We start from the raw sequence: 20,457 nt of genomic DNA on the forward strand, positions 1-20,457 counted from the left end.
GCAGGGAGAGAGTTCATTTTTAGGGCTTAGAGCACTACCTGGGAAGCCCTGTTAAAAGGAAGGCAAAACTAGATAGGTTATTGCTGGGGTCCAGCCCCGGCTGATCCAGGGTATTTGAAGGAGAGACGGCTTAGGCGACCTATTCAAATGTTAATTAGAGATATAAAGAGTAATAGAATGAGGATAGCTCAGTAGGAAAATTCAGTGGAGAAAAGAGGCTGAGTAGCTTGGTTTACGCGGAAAATCAATATAACCCGTGACACCAGGTTAGCTCTGACCACGGAGGCCGCAGGCGCCCTCTCGAATAGCGGAAGGTGCCCCACCTTAGACACCTTCTCGAGTGGGTCTTAGAAGCCCAGACAAATAAATGGTCGCAGAGGATATCCGCGCTCCAGATGGAGACTCAGCTGGAAGTTAAGGAGTAAAATGACATGGGGAGACCAAGCGTTGGTGAGCAAGGCCCGTAGCTTTATTTTTAACAGGGGCTTATATACCCTAAGTTACACATAGAGATTAATAGGGGATGCAAAGTCAGCAGTCTCTGATCCTTATCAAAAACCAGGGTTTCATTCCTGCAAATTTATCGTATACAAATGGTTTAGGTGATTTACATCATCTTCTGGCCAGAAGGCCTATTAACATTTTATGACTCTTGACAAGGACTTATCAACAAAGACTTATTTTCTCTAAGAGTAATTATTTTAAGATTTGGCACCATCTTCCAAAGATAAAATTGCATTTCTATAGGGCGGATGTGTAATGGGTTTACAACAAAGGAAAGCATTTATTACCTTAAGGGTCTAAAGTTCTAACACCAAGGCCACTACTTATTTTTTCTACATACCAACTATTAATTAATACACATTCAAGGATACAATACAGGGGATGTGAAAACTTGGCAACAAGCATTGGCTCATCAATGAAATCCTTTACTGTTTATTCTGACAGTTTCTAACTGTCTGAGAGGCTCTAAGCTTCCTGTGCCTCTCGAGACTGGGAGACTGTAAACAATCGTATGCATAGCTGTAGGAGTCCGGGTAAACTTGTCAGGCGAGTTAGAGAGCCATCTGAGGGGTTTGGATTTAAACACTCCTAGTTGCCCAGGAATTTTGTTAATTGGAGCTGTAAGTTAACTCTTTGTCAGTGAGAGCGAGATGGTGGTGGGGGACAGCCCCCAGTAAAGTCAGAGGTGAGAGCACAAAGCAACAAAGTAGGCAGACTCTGGTTTTTTGGGGGAAGATGCTCGAGAATATCCGGGGGGACTCCTGAGGCTCGATCCCGCCTTTGCGTATGCCGAGCCTCCTTCCTCATGACCTTTGTCACGAGTGGAATGTCTCTCACCGGCTCCTGGCAGGTTATAAGTCTTATCTAGATAGGTTGTAGGTCTTACCTAATATTTGGGGGTATTTGTTTTAAATACATCTCTAGATAGTAGGTCAGTCTTCTTTTGTTCTTCCTGGGAGCTGTCTCTTTCTACTATATCTGCTTCCTAGCTTTCCCTTTGAAGGTACTAAAGCAGACCCATCCTCTGCTCTTTCCAGGGATTGATATGTGTACTAAGAATTTCCTTCTCTGGAGAAGGAAATGGCAACCCACTTCAGTAGTCTTCCCTGGGAAATCCCAGGGACAGAGGAGCCTGGTGGGCTACAGTCCCTGGGGTCACAAAAAAGCTGGACACAACTGAGCACACACACACAGGGCCAACAGCATTGCATTTTGTCAGTGTCATGTCACTGGGCAGTCAGGTTGGCTCTGCTGCTGCCTGGTCACCAGCCTGTCTCTGGCTGGCCTGATTCATCGGCTGTGAAGTTCTCAATAGTATTTGAAAACAGTGCCTTAGAAAAAGCAACTTATGAACCTTCTCCCTGCAATTTTGTCTACACCAATCCCTTGTATGGCAGATTGCCTCTTCATAGTTGGCTCCAAGGTCAAATCTAAGCAATCAGAAATTCTCAGCTAATGGAGAAACTTCCCTTTATTCAACTTCCCTTTTTTCTGGGCAGCCTCCATTGTTACCCCTCCCCTAACACACACACCCTGCCCCCAAACCCCACTTGTGGAGGTTTATTCTTTCTCCATTGTGCTTCCCCAGGGCCCCTCCTGGCTGTCCTTCCGTCCATGGCACTGAGCACCTGTGCCCACTCCACCTCCTTCTCCCACCCTTGGCCATGGACTCCAAGCCAAACTCATTTTCACATCCCCCAACCCAGGAGCAACTATGCTGTTCTTGGCCAAGTTATGACCATCAGATGAACTTGAGAAACAAAACGCTGATGGGAAAATGCAGTCCTCTTTTCCTCACCAGGTTGCCTCTCAATGTTGACTTCAAGTCTGAAATCCTGTCCATTTCCCCGTTAATCCCAAGTTCCTAGCATCCACATTCTGCCTCAAGTGTGAGTTCTGCCAGGGGCACAGCCTCCATTCTTTCAGGTGAGGAGTGAACCGGGAGACGTTCCAAGGCGACCTCGCATCTCCCAGCTCAGTGCTGTCCCCTGAGCTTCATCCCCTGCCTCCATTTCTGCCCTCAGGCTGCTGCTTCTCCCTGGGCTCTGGATGCCCTCACCCTTGCCTTCAGCTCATGTTCACACGTTAACTACAGTAGAGAAGCCACTCCAAGGATTTCTGAACAAAGTCTATGTCCTCAGTGATTTTGTAAAGCCCAGATGTCTCTTGTCATGTTGTTTTTCCCTTCGAAAGTTCCCTTTCTCAGCCTTTTTCTTTCTGACTTGTCAGTGGCTGTCTGATGGTGGCATGTGCGTCTCTTCCACCACTTCCATTTCGAACTCTGGTAGCAGAATGGCCCCTGCTGTATTCCCTGTCCCATGTTAAGCTGGTTCAGTCATTTGAAACCTTTAAGCTGCCTCTTAAGTTGGTCCATTCCTTCTCTGCTTCTTGTTAGCTTGCATTTTCACAGTATCTGGGTGTCTTTGATCCTTTTTTTTGCCTTCTCATAGTATCAGCCTTGATAAATAAATAAAAAATTATTTTACATTCATCTTATTTCTCCCTAAGTGTCTGATAATCATGCTGTGGCTGAGCAGTGGATTTATTAACAAAGCCTCTACCTACTGATGGCTATCTAGCTTTCCTACAGCTTAAGTAGATACACCTAGTAGATAAACCTAGTAAATTGTAAAATTAGAGAGAAGATATTTATTCCTCCCTCTTGGCCCTTGCTGCTGCTGCTGCTAAGTCGCTTCAGTCGTGTCCGACTCTGTGTGACCCATAGACAGAAGCCCACCAGGCTCCCCCATCCCTGGGATTCTCCAGGCAAGAAGACTGGAGTGGGTTGCCATTTCCTTCTCCAATGCGTGAAAGTGAAAAGTGGAAGTGAAGTCGCTCAGTCGTGTCCGACTCTTAGCGACCCCATGGACTGCAGCTACCAGGCTCCGCCGTCCATGGGATTTTCTAGGCAAGAGTACTGGAGTGGGGTGCCATTGCCTTCTCCACCTTGGCCCTTAGGTTTGCAATATTGTCGCTGGGGTTTCTTCTAACTCAGTCTAAGAAGGTGCATCTCACTCATCAGTGGTTCTCACCTGGGCTGTACATTAGGATCACTAAGAGGCTCTTTAAATACTGTTACTTAGGTCTCATTTCAGGGTTCTGATTTAACTGGTCTCGAGTGAGGTTCAGGAACAGGTATTAGTATTAGTATTAGAAATCCCTTTGGGTTACTCAAATGTGCCAGCAGAGTTGAGAGCCTTCTGGATCTGTAAAATCCTCAAGCCTTGAGGCTTATTAGCATGTTTGTGTCACCACCCTGGCTGAAGAACAGGACAGAGGGAATCTTGGAGAATCTAGCTTGATATGCTTATGGCAAAGGCCTGTCCTTTGAAACTGTGCATTCTGAGATTTGCTTGTTTGTTCAACAGATGGTAGTTGCTTTCTTTTAATGTGGCAAGTAGTGTACTAGGTGTTGGGAGAACAATTTGAAAAGACCTCATTCTTATGGAGCTGATGGTTGCTTGGGTTCTGACCTAGTGATAGATTCATGACTCAGATGAAAGAAATGACCAGGACCTACCAACCCAACTTCCCTTGTGGCTCAGCTGGTAAAGAATTCACCTGCAATGCAGGAGACCTGGGTTCAATCTCTGAGTTGGGAAGATCCCCTGGAGAAGGGAAAGGCTACCCACTCCAGTATTCTGGCCTGGAGAATTCCATGGACTGTATAGTCAGTGGAGTCACAAAGATTTGGACACGACTGAGCGACTTTCACTTCACTTCACCAACCCAACTAGGTTACTATGAAATAGTAACAGCACTGGTAGCCCCAAACCCCTGTTCCTATTCAGTTAATGAGCTTAGCTGGGCCATTAACCTAGAACCTAGACCTCTGTTTGGCCCTCTGGTGAACGGATAACTGAAGTTGAAGATGAAAAGGCAGCCCTAGGTGACCTGCTCTTGACCACTTTCTTCTGGGCTCACATGTTGATTTTAACCTTAACTTTATCACTAATTGAAGGGAGAAGTAAGAAGTTGTTGAAGACATTCAGTTAAGAAAGATGAGAGTCTCCCACCTTCCCTAAAGCCTGGAGCAGTGGGGCTACAGAGCCCCCTCCTTGTGGTCTGTTCCCTAGAACCTGTGATCTGCTAAGTCATATCCCCAGCAGGAGGTGAATTCTAACCTGAGCAGCCACAGGAACAGGGAGAGATTAGAGACCAACGAGACCAGTTGTGAAAGAACACCAAGGTAGGCGAGCAGTCAGAAGCCTAGATCTGAGTGAGTTTTTTTGTGTTCCTCTCACCATGCTTTTCCTGTCAGGAAGCAGTCGTCTTATGATTTCATGGTGGCAGTCACTGTCTGCAGTGTTTTTGGAGCCCAAGAAGAGGAAATCTGTCACTGCTTCCACCTTTTCCCCTTCTATTTGCCATGCAGTAATGGGACTGGTTGCCGTGATCTTAGTTTTTTTTAATATTTAGTCTTAAGCCGACTCTTTCACTCTCCTCCTTCACCCTCATCAAAAGGCTCTTTATTTCCTCTTCCCTTTGTGCCATTAGAGTGGTATCATCTGCATGTCTGAGGTTGTTGATGTTTCTCCTGTCTGTCTTGATTCCAGCTTGTAACTTGTCCAGCCCAGCATTTCTCATGAAGTGCTCAGCTTATAGGGTAAACAAACAGGGTGACAGTAGACAGCCCTGTCATGCTCCTTTCTCGATCTTGAACCCATCAGTTGTTCCATACAGGGACAAACCTAGACAGTGTCTTGAAAAGCAGAGACATTGCTCTGCCAACAAAGGCCCGTATAGTTAAGGCTATGGTCTTCCCAATGGTCGCATACGGTTGTGAGTGCTGGACCGTAAAGAAGGCAGAACAGCAAAGAATTGATGCCTTCGAACTGTGGTGCTGGAGAAGACTCCTTCCTGAAAGTCCCTTGGACAGCAAGGAGATCAAACCAGTCAATCTTAAGGGAGATCAATTCTGAGTATTCACTGGAAAGACTGAAGCTGAAGAGCCAGTATTTTGGTCATCTGATGCAAACAGACGATTCTTTGGAAAAGTCCCTGATGCTGGGAAAGATTGAGGGCAGAAGGAGAAGAGGGTGTCAGAGAATAAGATGGTTGGATGGCATCACTGATACAATGAACATGAACTTGGGCAAACTCCAGGAGATGGTGAGGGACAGGGAGGCCTGGTGTGCTGCAGTCCATGGGGTTGCAAAGAGTCAGACATGAATGAGCGACTGAACAACACCACCACCACCATGCCTTTCTCTGGAGGATGGGGCCTCACTAAATGTCCTTGAACTGCATAGAGTATCCTCACCCCTCCTCCCTGTGGGCCCCTGGAGAGCTCCCCTTAGAGGTGAAGATGTGTGTGATCAGGAACTGCTTCTCGACCGCTCTTAGCACTCACATCCAGTCAAGGGTATCCTGCCTCCAAGTAGTTAGCTTGGAAGACTCAACACTTCATTCAGTGGTGTTGGCCATTTTTCAAAAACATTTTACATATTTACTCAGAGTTGTATGTTACTTATTTTTTCGGAATTCTGTAGTGATAGCAAGTATTCATTTTTTCTTTAGAGCAAATTTGTTTTTTCTGCAACCAGAAATCATTCAGCATGTAATTCACTGAATAAGCCTTGCATTGAGATTGTAAATTTGACCTGAAGACAGTTTCCCTGACAAAGTTCAGAAATGCTCTGTTCAGAGGTACATTCATTCATTCAACAGAAATATTGAGCACATCCTCTGGCAGGCACTGCTCTTGGCTCTGGGGGTACAGCAAGACTGATTCTAGTCCAATTAATCATATCTAAAGAAACAAGTAAAAAACAATAAACAACATGCCAGATAAATATATTGGGTTGACTAAAAAGTTCGTTCAGGTTTTTCTGTAACATGGAAAATAATTTCTAGGAGGAGAGATGCTATGAAGAGGGGTGGAGGAGGCAGAAGGCGGTGGTGGAACTGGTTTAGAGATCGTGATTAAGGAAGGCTTCTCTGAAAAGGGGACATTTGTGCAGAGGCCTGAGTGCTGCCATGTCACAGTGTGTTCCAGGCAGTGGCAGCCATGGATAGAAATAGATAGTGGCCACTTCCCACACTGGCCCTGAGGGAAGACAAGCTTGGTGGGTCTCAGGAACATCAAAGGAGTGGTGTGGGGAGAGTGGAGTAGATGAGGGGGGAGATGTTTTCATCAGCACAGCAGCTACACTGCTTCTGTAAAAATAAAATCTTAAAATTGGAGGTGCGGGACCTGATTCTGAGGGAGGTAGGAAGCATCGGTGGGTTGGGCTTTGCTGGAGTCAGTGCTTGGCTTCCTAGGGTCACTGTTTGGAAATATATTATATTAGCTAATGCTGTGATGGGTGGGGTTGGAGGTGGGTAATAAATGCACATCTTTGAATCTGTGTAGACTTACTATAGGAAGGGCCAAGAAAGCCTGGGTGAGTGCAGGCAGGTCCAGAGACGAGGGGCACTAATTTTGTCATTTATTTGAATTCTTATCACTTGTGTCTTTTTAAGAAACCTATATATTAATATACCATATGTGTGTGTGTGAGATTTGATTTTTACAGAAGCATTATAGCTGTTGTGTGGATGAAAACATAAAGGGACTTTAAACCAATTCCTCCTCTGAGATAATTTGATAAATGTTTAAAGGCTGTTTGGCATTTGGATTTCTATGGAATCCAAGCATTGGTACCTAAGTGCTTTCGACAAGTGAATGGTCCTTCCGTTTTCATAGAGAACACCTCATTTTTCTATTTCAAATTACATTTTTACTCCTTCCCCAGGCAACAGAAACAGATACCAAAATCAGAGTGTGCACCCGGGCCTACCATCTCCTTTTGAAAAAACTGGGCTTCAATCCAAATGACATCATCTTTGACCCTAATATCCTCACCATTGGTACTGGGATGGAAGAACATAACTTGTATGCTGTTAATTTTATCAATGCAACAAAAGTCATTAAAGTAAGTATGAACATTTTTCTCCTTTCTATCCAAGACATTGCTTAGATTTATCATATGGCTTCAGTGAATAGCTTGAGCTCACATATATATATTTATTGGCAAGGAATATTGACATTCTTATTCTTGTAGCAAATTGGCTTTCTGAAATTTAGGAGCTTTGTAAATTTTTTTCTATGTTATTTTATATTGTGATGTAAAACACACACACACTGGGGGATATATAAAAGATACAGAGTTTGATAAATGATTATGAGGCATATAGTAGCTTCCACCTGGGACCTGAAACAGGAAATGGAAAGTGCCCCATGTCTCTTCCTTTCTGATTACACCTCGTTCTGAGTTTTATGGTACTACTTGCTGCTCTTCTATATGATTTTAACACTTCTATATACACAGTCAATCTGAATTATCCTGGGCTTTTTATTTGCAAATTTACCTACTCACTAAAATTTACTTGTGGGCTTCCCTGATGGCTCAGTGGTAAAGAATCTGCCTGCCAGTGCAGGAGACACAGGTTTGATCACTGGTCCAGAAAAAGTTCCCACATGCTGGTGAGCAGCAAAGCCTGTGCACCACAGCTATTGATCCTATGGTCTGGAGCCCGGGAGCTACAACTACTAAGCCCATGTACTGCAACTCCTGAAGCCCGTGCACCCTAGAACCTGTGCTCAGCAACAAGACAAGCCACCACAATGAGAAGCTCATGCGTTGCAATGAAGAGTAGCCTCCACTCACAGCAACTAGAGAAAGCCCAAGCAGCAACAGATACCCAGCACAGCCAGAAATTTAATAAATAAAATTATTAAAAAAGAGAAAATTATTTGTGACTCCAAAATCAATACTGACTGTTCTTCTGCAGTCATTCACGGGCACGCACACGTGCAGAGTGGTGAAAACTCTTGAGTGCCTGACCGCTGTGATCCGGATGAGTCAACAGAGGCAACGCCCTGCATCCCTGGGTTCAGTCCTCATTCTGTAAACAAGCACCCTTTTCATGGCCTGTTTAGTGCCACATTTTTCACGTTTTTGAGCTTTTTTAAAATTTTGCTGATTGATTTCTGTATTTGGATAGCCCCTGCGTACTATGGTGAAGTGCTGCCCTGTGTTCCTGTGTGCACAAAGGCTGTGATGTGCTTCATGGAGAAAATGTTTGTTAGATGGACTTTGTTTAGACATGAATTGTCACGCTGTGGGCTGTGAGCACACAACATTAGGGAATCAACAGTATATATTAAACAAGATAGCTGTAAATGGACACATAGGAAACAGGGTTATATGTTGATCAGTGATGACAGTTTTGCGACCAGAGTTTCACAGACCTAACCCTGCACTTCCTGTGAGAGCAGTGGTTTTCAGCATGCCCCAGTTCAGTGTTTGCAGTGACTCATGGAACATAAGTACCACAAATAGCAAGAATTCACTGTAGAAATAGTATAGTTAGTTTTGCATATTTTTGAACTTCATGTTAATATAAACAGACTCTTAAGATTCTTATGCCTTTTTCCTCCACCTGTGTTGTAGTTGTGCTTTGTTCAATTTTACTAATGTATACTATTCCATCATTTACCTTTTCCATAATTAACTGTTCTGTAGTTGACATACGCTTGGTTTGTTTCCAGTTTGGGTAAGTTATGAACAAAACTGTGTGTATACATCTCTTGTATGTATCTCTTCGTGAGGTTCCCTATAGCATATACCCAGAAGCGGAAGGGTTGGGTCCAGTGGTAGATAAAGGCAGCTCTCTCTCCCAAGATGCTTGAACTAGTCTGTACCCTATCTAACAGGAAGTAAGAGTTCCTGTTTTACATGCAAACTAATGCTTCATATGTCATAAGGTGTGGTGGGGACCTCAGTTTCCTTTTGTCCTTTTAAAATTAGTCAGGTTTCTAGTGAACTAGGGAGATTGTTCCTTTAGGCTATAGAAGCCTTCTAGTAGCTCGTGAATAACCAACTTCTCTGTGTTTGTCCTCTCTGGTTTTCCTTCTCTTATCTGTCAGTGTTTCTTTCTTTTTCTGTTATTTATCCAACAGATGTGTGTGTGTGTGTATATATATACACACACGCATATATATTTAGCTGGACCATGCGGGATCTTAGTTCTCCAACCAGGGATTGAACCCCTGCCTCCTGCAGTGAAAGCTCAGAGTTTTAACCACTGGACCGCCAGGGAAATCCCTATTCAGCAAATACTTTATGTCACACTCACCATGTATTGTAGCCATATCATGGTCACTGTAGAAGTACACAGAGATAAAGCAGAAGTTTTTCTTTTCCCTTAGGGAGATTATAGTAGGAAAAACAATGAAGCATTGCTTTCGTGTCTCCCTGATATCCAAATTGTAGTCTGTGTCTAGGTACAAGAAGTTCTTTTTTTTTTTTTTTTCATCAAATTGCTACGTTTATTTTATTTATTTGTTTTTTTTTAGTCTGCCTTCCTATTTTTTTTTTTAATTTTATTTTTAAACTTTACAAATTGTATTAGTTTTGCCAAATATCAAAATGAATCCGCCACAGGTATACATGTGTTCCCCATCCTGAACCCTCCTCCCTCCTCCCTCCCCACACCATCCCTCTGCGTCGTCCCAGTGCACCAGCCCCAAGCATCCAGCATCGTGCATCGAACCTGGACTGGCAACTCGTTTCCTACATGATATTTTACATGTTTCATTGCCCTTCTCCCAAATCTTCCCACCCTCTCCCTCTCCCACAGAGTCCATAAGACTGTTCTATACATCAGTGTCTCTTTTGCTGTCTCGTACACAGGGTTATTGTGACCATCTTTCTAAATTCCATATATATGCGTTAGTATACTGTATTGGTGTTTTTCCTTCTGGCTTACTTCACTCTGTATAATAGGCTCCAGTTTCATCCACCTCATTAGAACGGATTCAAATGTATTCTTTTTAATGGCTGAGTAATACTCCACTGTGTATATGTACCACAGCTTTCTTATCCATTCATCTGCTGATGGACATCTAGGTTGCTTCCATGTCCTGGCTATTATAAACAGTTCTGCGATGAACATTGGGGTACACGTGTCTCTTTCCCTTCTGGTTTCCTCGGTGTGTATGCCCAGCAGTGGGATTGCTGGATCATAAGGCAGTTCTATTTCCAGTTTTTTAAGGAATCTCCACACTGTTCTCCATAGTGGCTGTACTAGTCTGCATTCCCACCAACAGTGTAAGAGGGTTCCCTTTTCTCCACACCCTCTCCAGCATTTATTGCTTGTAGACTTTTGGATTGCAGCCATTCTGACTGGTGTGAAATGGTACCTCATAGTGGTTTTGATTTGCATTTCTCTGATAATGAGTGATGTTGAGCATCTTTTCATGTGTTTGTTAGCCATCTGTATGTCTTCTTTGGAGAAATGTCTATTTAGTTCTTTGGCCCATTTTTTGATTGGGTCATTTATTTTTCTGGAGTTGAGCTGTAGGAGTTGCTTGTATATTTTTGAGATTAGTTGTTTGTCAGTTGCTTATTTGCTATTATTTTCTCCCATTCTGAAGGCTGCCTTTTCACCTTGCTAATAGTTTCCTTTGATGTGCATAAGCTTTTAAGTTTAATTACATCCCATTTGTTTATTTTTGCTTTTATTTCCAATATTAAGAAGTTCTGATTTACTTGGGACTTTATATATTTTTTTACTTTCCATTCTTATTTTAAAAAGCTTAAGGAACACGATTGCTGCTTTTGGCAAACTAGGGAAATCTTTTCATATGTTAAAATTTTTTCCAGGAAACGCTGCCTGGAGCCAAAGTAAGCGGTGGTCTTTCCAACTTGTCCTTCTCCTTCCGAGGAATGGAAGCCATTCGAGAGGCAATGCATGGGGTTTTCCTGTACCATGCGATCAAGGTATAGTGGAACACCTGTTTGCCTTGGACACCAGCCTTTACTTAGGGCAAGCGTTTGCAGACTTTGGCCCACAAACTAACCTGGTCTGCTGCCATTTTCTGTGAATAAAACTTTATTAGAACAAAGCCACACGCTCTCACTTGTATTCTGTCTATGACGGCCTTTATGCTATAGCAGCAGAGTTGAGTGGTTGTGACAGAGGCTGTGGCCTACGGTATTTTTTATCTGGTCCTTCACAGAAAGAGTCACTGATCCCTGGTTTAGAGTATCACTGGAAATCCTTATTTTTGTTTTTATTGCCCTTAGTTTGGTATGGACATGGGAATAGTGAATGCTGGAAGCCTTCCTGTATATGATGACATCCACAAGGAGCTTCTCCAGCTCTGTGAGGACCTCATCTGGAACAGAGACCCTGAGGCCACCGAGAAGCTCTTACACTACGCCCAGGTAAGGAGAGAGGTTCTGATGGATGGCTTTTCCTTTTTTTCTTTGAATCTGTCTTAAATGTACAGTTACTAGTCTTTCATTGTAGAATGGAAGAAAGGATAGCACCATGTCTTTGGATCACTGAAGGTTTCTACAGAGAGTTCCAGAGAAGGTATTTTCATTAGGGCGAGGAAGGAGAAACAGGCCTTAAATATCTGCTTCAGTACTCTTAATTTGTATTTCTGTAAGTTTATTTTGAAATGTAAAATTTATTTTTCTCAGACCAAAGTAACACGTATTAATTTTTAAAAATTTATAAAATAAGGTTAAGCAAAAGAAGAAATAGAAATTATTCATAATCCTACTACCCATCATTAACCACTGTTGAGGTTTTATTATAGCCTTCTATTCATGGTTTTGGTTTTATTCTTCTGAAACAAAAAGTGCTAATAAACATGTTCATGCATATGCACATGCACACACACACTCATGTACATTTTTATAAAAATCTAACTTTTCTTGATGCTTTTTTGGTAACCTGTTTGTTTAGTAGTATACTAGGAGCATCTTTTCATTTTATTAGATACTTTTCTATCTCATGCTGCTGCTGCTGCTAAGTTGCTTCAGTCGTGTCCGACTCTGTGTGACCCCAGAGACGGCAGCCTACCAGGCTCCCCTATCCCTGGGATTCTCCAGGCAAGAACACTGGAGTGGGTTGCCATTTCCTTCTCCAATACATGAAAGTGAAAAGTGAAAGTGAAGTGGCTCAATCGTGTCTGACTTGTAGTGACCCCATGGACTGCAGCCCACCAGGCTTCTCCATCCATGGGATTTCCCAGGCAAGAGTACGGGAGTGGGGTGCCATATCTAATGCTGCTGCTGCTGCTAAGTCACTTCAGTCATGTCCGACTCTTTGCAACCCCAGAGACGGCAGCCCACCAGGCTCCCCCCGTCCCTGGGATTCTCCAGGCAAGAACACTGGAGTGGGTTACCATTTCCTTCTCCAGTGCATGAAAGTGAAAAGTGAAAGTGAGGTCGCTCAGTCATGTCTGACTCCTAGCGACTCCATGGACTGCAGCCTACCAGGCTTCTCTGTCCATGGGATTTGCCAGGCAAGAATACTGGAGTTGGGTACCATTGCCTTCTCTGATATCTCATGCTACAAATTGACTATTTTGGATTTTCTTGTGTGACCATGTGATTACCTGGTACCCATTTTTATATCTTTACATTTTTATATATGTATCCTGTTTATGTTAGGATCTAGTCCAAATCTACAGTTCAAAGCTTGAGGTCTGCACACTTTTGATCTATAGACGTAAGAATAATTATAGTTAATCCAAAATCAGTTTCTTGTTTCCATTTATTATGTATTGGGCAGTCCTAGGTATATTATACTGTTCATGGGGTTCTCAAGGCAAGAATACTGAAGTGGTTTGCCATTCCCTTCTCCAGTGGACCACATTCTGTCAGACCAAGGCAATGCCAAAGAATGCTCAGACTACCGCACAATTGCACTCATCTCACACGCTAGCAAAGTAATGCTCAAAATTCTCCAAGCCAGGTTTCAGCAGTACGTGAACTGTGAACTTCCGGATGTTCAAGCTGGTTTAAGAAAAGGCAGAGGAACCAGAGATCAAATTGCCAACATCCGCTGGATCATGGAAAAAGCAAGAGAGTTCCAGAAAAACATCTATTTCTGCTTTATTGACTATGCCAAAGCCTTTGACTGTGTGGATCACAATAAACTGGAAAATTCTGAAAGAGATGGGAATACCAGAACACCTGACCTGCCTCTTGAGAAACCTATATGCAGGTCAGGAAGCAACAGTTAGAACTGGACATGAAACAACAGACTGGTTCCAAATAGGAAATGGAGTATGTCAAGGCTGTATATTGTTAACCTGCTTATTTAACTTTTATGCAGAGTACATCATGAGAAATGCTGGACTGGAAGAAGCACAAGCTGGAATCAAGATTGCCGCGAGAAATATCAGTAACTTTAGATATGCAGATGACACCACCCTTATGGCAGAAAGTGAAGAGGAACTCAAAAGCCTCTTGATGAAAGTGAAAGAGGAGAGTGAAAAAGTTGGCTTAAAGCTCAACATTCAGAAAACAAAGATCATGGCATCTTGTCCCATCACTTCATGGGAAATAGATGGGGAAGCAGTGGAAACAGTGTCAGAGGCCTTTGGTGGCCTGCTAGCCAACGGTTAGCGCTGATGAGGATTGACTGAGAGCGTCGGCTTGATAATGGATTCTGAATTAATGCATAGTATAGTCGGAAGCTATCTTAAACCTCCAGAAAGAGTGTGTGTTCCATCCATCACTCAGAGTGATGAAAAATTTAAAAAAAAAACAAAAAAAAACAAAAAAAAACAAAAAAACAGTGTCAGACTATTTTTTGAGGCTCCAAAATCACTGCAGATGGTGACTGCAGCCATGAAATTAAAAGACGCTTACTCCTTGGAAGGAAAGTTATGACCAACCTAGATAGCATATTCAAAAGCAGAGATATTACTTTGCCAACAAAGGTCTGTCTAGTCAAGGCTATGGTTTTTCCAGTGGTCATGTATGGATGTGAGAGTTGGGCTATGAAGAAAGCTGAGCACCAAAGAATTGATGCTTTTGAACTGTGGTGTTGGAGAAGACTCTTGAGAGTCCCTTGGACTGCAAGGAGATCCAACCAGTCCATCCTAAAGGGTGTTCGTTGGAAGGACTGATGCTGAGGCTTAAACTCCAGTACTTTGGCCACCTCATGCGAAGAGTTGACTCATTGGAAAAGACTCTAATGCTGGGAAGGATTGGGGGCAGGAGGAGAAGGGCACGACAGAGGATGAGATGGCTGGATGGCATCACCGACTCGACAAACATGAGTTTGAGTGAACTCTGGGAGTTGGTAATGGACAAGGAGGCCTGGCCTGCTGCAGTTCATGGGGTCGCAAAGAGTCGGACATGACTGAGCGACTGAACTGAACTAAGGTATATTAATTATCTATCATGGGTGTTGCTTTCTAGAATTGAGTTTAAGGAAAGATGAAATCTTTTTTCAAGAAAACTTACTTTATAATTTATTTCAGAAAGCAATGGCAAAGGAAGAAATTTTTCTCACAGAGCATACCAGGAGAATGGAGGAATGCCTTTGTGTATGTTACCACCCGGTTTAATGTTCTCTAGGTTAAAATATGAATTTAACTTTGGCAGAACTTCTGACTTTTCCTCTTCCTTTGAAGAGTACTAAAGTGTTCTGGAAAAGGGATAGGATAGCTTAGGGTTAATTGTGTCCTTGATTTGTCCTTGTCACAGATGGCAAGATTTTGATTTCTGAAACTGCCTATGTTAGCCTTAGGTTCACTCAACAAAGATGAGTTCAGACTCAGTGCCAGTGAGCACATGACCCTCCTCTCAATTCCTTAGGACATTTATAATTTCTTAGATGGACGCAGGACAGAATGTCCTGGATCTTGACTGTTGCAAATATAAACAAGCTTTTCTTCTCAGTTCATTACATAAGAAACAGTGGCTAGATTTCCTTCCCTATTTCCATGATTATGTCTACTCAGACAAAGTGCTGAGCCATTTCTTTGGACACCAGGATACAAGTATGAAACAATATCCAGCTTTTTTTCTTAGCCTGCTTTCCACTTGGCAGGAGATTGTTCATTAATTGCCAACTAAGACAGGGTTCTACTGAAGACCAGAGGGGCATCATAGCTTCTACTCAAGCATTCTTAGTTAACCCATAATGTGATGCGGTTTCTTATCTTCTCCACTGTCCAGATGAGACAGCTCTCACTTAGGAAAGATAGGGCTCCTTATTTGTGAGGCTGTTCTCATTTAAGATTTTGTTGGTTTTGTATTTTATAGCAGTCATTCTTTTCGGTCTACATTCACTTCCAGTACTTGTTTACAAGTTTTTATTTCTTTATATCTTGCTAAACTGCCAAGAGGTTTTGCTCCTAAGGGACAGCTGAAGAGTAAGAGGGGAAATCTTAATAGCAATTTCAAGGCTTCATCAATCCATCATAAAAAAATTGCCTCCCTGTTTATGTAACCACAGGACTTATTACAAGCCACTGACCCCGTCTGTCGAGTAGGTTAACTGTCTGCATTCAAGGTGACTTCTGTTGCTGTTAAGGAATTAATAACAAAGCAAGTATGCTTTCATCACTACCAGGAGTCACCAGCTCTTTAACCATTCCTCAGGGTATACTGATTGCAAACAGCATGAAAAGCAGGAATATTATGAGGCAGATAAGGGTTGAATTTTTTTCTTTATGAGAGAATGATTATCTCTTTTCATTGTCAAATAATAAGGTCTACACTCAAGTTTCATCTGATAGATCATTCAATGTTATTGTTGAAAAGGGTAGGAAGGGTCTCATCTCTGACCTTACTAATCTAATGGGCTTTATTGAAAAATGATATCCTCGGTATGGGGCAGGCTGACCTGTGCTGACTAAATTATCTTGGGTAAGAAGAAGTTCCAGGTAACACGAGACCATTATCTCACGTGGAGTTTGTTCGTTGGGCAGTACTGTTTGGGTGTTAACAGGGACAATCTCTGGGTGTGATGGCTCTTGCATGGCCTTGGATTGTGAGAATACACGTGTCCCCAACTTATGATGATATGCAGGCAGTAAGCATTCAGGAGAAACTGTACTTTGAATTTTGACCTTTCCCTGGGTAGGCGACATGCAGTACCATCCTCTCTCGTGATGCTGGACAAAGGCAGCGGATCACAGCTTCTATTCAGCCTGCCATCTCGAGGGAAAACAACCACTGACAACCACTCTGGACCCACACCGCCATTCTGTTTTTCACTCTTGGGACAGTTTTCAATAAATTACATGATATATTCAACATTTTATTATTTAAAAAAAAAAGCTTAGTGTTAGATGCTTTTGCTGAAACAATAGGCTAATGTCAGTGTTCTGAGCACGTGCAAGGTAAAGTGAAAGTGAAGTCGCTCAGTCATGTCCGACTCTGCGACCCTGTGGACTGTAGCCCACCAGGCTCCTCCGTCCATGGCATTCTTCAGGCAAGAATATTGGAGTGGGTTGCCATTTCCTTCTCCAGGGAACCTTCCCGACCCAGGGATCGAACCCAGGTCTCCCGCATTGCAGGCAGATGCTTTAACCTCTAAGCCACAAGGGAAGCCCACCTACATGCAAGGTGGGTGAGGGGCTAAGCTGTGATGTTTGGAGGGTTATGTGAGTAAGTGCATTTTCAGCTTAGAATCTTCAGCAGATGATAGGTTTATCAGATGTAAGTATTCTTGATGCTTTTCTAGAAAAAAGGTCTCTGTTCCTTATCTGGCCTTGATTTTCTCGTTGCCAGTGGGTGCTCACACTCCCCTTTGGTTTTTGCTTGAGCAGTTTCCTCCCTAGGTGCTGGTCCAGTTTGATATCAGAAATAAAATACATGTCCTCATGAGGCACCTTACTAATGGGGAGCTACTCTTGGGCAGTAGAAGCAGATGAAGGAGTAGCCAATTGAGCAGTTGAGCAGCCACCATGCTTGGAAGCTTTCTCCATGTGTCTGGTGTCTGGGCCGCTCAGTGTGTGAGGGCGTGACAACTTAAGTTTGGATCATGGAGAGTGTCCTACTGAATAACTAGTTGGAAAGCAGATGGACCCAGTGTGCCGGGTCATGCTTCTGAAATCGCTGCTCTGAAATGGTACCATTTAGAATATTGATTTTCTGAAGCATGTTTATCATATATCAGGTGTGATAATGAAACTCTGTACATGGTGAGAAATCCTCACGGGCCACACTTTGCATTCTCGCTTCCTACTGTTCACAATCACACAGCATTGCCCCCTCCCTGCCCCTTCCATGTGGCACACTGCTGTTTTTCTGTGAACACACTTGGCCTTTTTTCCAAGAGTATTTGGAACACTCTGCCATTTTTACTTATCAGACTCCATCCCACAGGCAGGAATTGCCTGATTGTGTGGTTGACAGGACAAGTGATGTTTACATATATCAAGTGATGAGAATGTGAGCTTTAGAAGGACTCTTTTCTTTGCGGGGGGTTGGGGAAGGTGTCACACTGGTCTAGTTTTGTATTTTCTCTTAAAAAAATGTCAGAGTATATAATCTATGAATTTTATCATTTTTAGATCTAAAAATTGAGATATGATCAACATATATTAGTGTTAGATGTATAGCATAATGATTTGATATCAGTATATATTATGGAATGCTCATCACAGTAAGTCTGGTTAACATCCATCACCACATTTGTTTCTGTTTTTAGATTCCAAGTGTAAGTGAGATCATATGGTATTTGCATTTCTGTTTGACTTATTTCACTTAGCATATTGCCCTTAAGTTCCACCCATGCTGTTTCAAATGGCAGGATTTCCTCTTTTTATGGCAGAATAATATTCCATTATATACATAGTATATCACACTTTTTTTATCCATTCATTCACTGATGAACACATAGATTGTTTCTGTGTCTTTTTCTATTATAAATAATGCTGAAAAAAATACATTTTTAAAAATTTATTAATTTTTTTTTTTTACTTTACAATATTGTATTGGTTTTGCCATACATCAACATGCATCTGCCATGGGTATACACATGTTCCCCATCCTGAACCTCCCTCCCATCTCCCTCCCCATACCATGTCTCTGGGTCATCCCAGTGCACCAGCCCCAAGCTTCCTGTATCCTGCATCGAACCTAGACTGGCGATTCGTTTCTTATATGATATTATACATGTTTTAATGCCATTCTCCCAAATCATCCCCACCCCCCACAAAGTCCAAAAGACTGTCTATACATCTGTGTCTCTTTTGCTGTCTCGCATACAGGGTTGTCATTACCATCTTTCTAAATTCCATATATTTGCGTTAGTATACTGTATTGGTGATTTTCTTTCTGGCTTACTTCACTCTGTATGATAGGCTCCAGTTTCATCCACCTCATTAGAACGGATTCAAATGTATTCTTTTTAATGGCTGAGTAATACTCCACTGTGTATATGTACCACAGCTTTCTTATCCATTCATCTGCTGATGGACATCTAGGTTGCTTCCATGTCCTGGCTATTATAAACAGTTCTGCGATGAACATTGGGGTACATGTGTCTCTTTCCCTTCTGGTTTCCTCAGTGTGTATGCCCAGCAGTGGGATTGCTGGATCGTATGGCAGTTCTATTTCCAGTTTTTTAAGGAATCTCCACACTGTTCTCCATAGTGGCTCTACTAGTTTGCATTCCCACCAACAGTGTAAGAGGGTTCCCTTTTCTCCACACCCTCTCCAGCATTTATTGCTTGTAGACTTTTGGATCGCAGCCATTCTAACTGGCATGAAATGGTACCTCATAGTGGTTTTGATTTGCATTTCTCTGATAATAAGTGATGTTGAGCATCTTTTCATGTGTTTGTTAGCCATCTGTATGTCTTCTTTGGAGAAATGTCTGTTTAGTTCTTTGGTCCATTTTTTGATTGGGTTGTTTATTTTGATTGGAGTTGCTTGTATATTTTTGAGATTAGTTGTTTGTCAGTTGCTTCATTTGCTATTATTTTCTCCCATTCTGAAGGCTGTCTTCACCTTGCTTATAGTTTCTTTTGTTGTGCAGAAGCTTTTAATTTTAATTAGGTCCCATTTGTTTATTTTTGCTTTTATTTCCAATATTCTGGGAGGTGGGTCATAGAGGATCCTGCTGTGATATATGTCGGAGAGTGTTTTGCCTATGTTCTCCTCTAGGAGTTTTATAGTTTCTGGTCTTATGTTTAGATCTTTAATCCATTTTGAGTTTATTTTTGTGTATGGTGTTAGAAAGTGTTCTAGTTTCATTCTTTTACAAGTTGTTGACCAGTTTTCCCAGCACCACTTGTTAAAGAGATTGTCTTTTCTCCACTGTATATTCTTGCCTCCTTTGTCGAAGATAAGGTGTCTGTAGGTGCATGGATTTATCTCTGGGCTTTCCATTTTGTTCCATTGATCTATATTTCTGTCTTTGTGCCAGTACCATACTGTCTTGATAACTGTGGCTTTGTAGTAGAGCCTGAAGTCAGGCAGGTTGATTCCTCCAGTTCCATTCTTCTTTCTCAAGATTGCTCTACATTTTTTAATTGCCATCTTCTTTAAGGTTTTTTTGTCATATGAGAGCAGCATTAGTCTCTTTGCATATGAGAGTGCCCTGTGTGATCAGTTACCACCCCAGCCCTCAATCCTGGAGTTCCTCCCAGTCCTCCTCCTTCCATGCTGTCCATTAATACTTTTATGTTTGTCCTTTCCTTCTCTTCCTGTTCCTACCACTGTAGTGCAGGCTTTCATCATGAACTACTAAAACATTCTCCCCTTTCTAGGGTTCTCTTAAAAATACTACTTTGGTGGGAATTCCCTGGTGGTCCAGTGGTTAGGACTTGGCACTTTCAGTGCAAAGGGCCCAGGTTCAATCCCTGGTTGGGGAACTAAGATCCCACAAGCCGTGTGTCTCACTTCCCCGGCGAGAAAATACTACTTGGAATGTTACTCTGAAGCTTCAGAATTCTTGTCATTCCCCCACCTGCACCCTTGCCACAGTTGCCTGGAAGGTTAAATCCAAACTCCATAGCGTGGGTTCCTAGCACTCTTTGGCTTGGCCTCTACTATCCTGCACAAACGTTGCTCTGGGAAATCGGTTCTCATTCAGCTTTAAATCATTCAGCTAATATTTACCCATGTTTTGTTTTCTGCTTTGTCCTTTCTGAACTTAGAGGATCTAACTGATAAGAGAGGCATGCCCCTATAGAGC

The 20,457-nt window shown here is 42.5% G+C and overlaps 1 protein-coding gene and 1 non-coding gene across 8 annotated transcripts in view; both read left to right on the forward strand.

The window, feature by feature from the left end:
- MTR (5-methyltetrahydrofolate-homocysteine methyltransferase) overlaps window positions 1–20,457 on the forward strand; it is a 135,610-nt gene that overhangs the window by 61,539 nt on the left and 53,614 nt on the right. For all 7 annotated transcript variants that reach the window (XM_019953916.2, XM_019953918.2, XM_019953921.2 and 4 more), the window contains 3 exons: window positions 7,242–7,421; window positions 11,157–11,273; window positions 11,580–11,720. In XM_019953916.2, the coding sequence (XP_019809475.1) occupies window positions 7,242–7,421; window positions 11,157–11,273; window positions 11,580–11,720 (438 nt within the window). The remainder of the gene's footprint in view (window positions 1–7,241; window positions 7,422–11,156; window positions 11,274–11,579; window positions 11,721–20,457) is intronic.
- Window positions 20,062–20,134, forward strand: TRNAE-UUC (transfer RNA glutamic acid (anticodon UUC)). Its single transcript has one exon. It is a non-coding gene; the product is annotated as a tRNA-Glu (tRNA).

This window comes from Bos indicus, chromosome 28 (genome assembly GCF_029378745.1).
Source record: "Bos indicus isolate NIAB-ARS_2022 breed Sahiwal x Tharparkar chromosome 28, NIAB-ARS_B.indTharparkar_mat_pri_1.0, whole genome shotgun sequence".
In the NCBI taxonomy this organism is placed as follows: Eukaryota; Metazoa; Chordata; class Mammalia; order Artiodactyla; family Bovidae; genus Bos; species Bos indicus.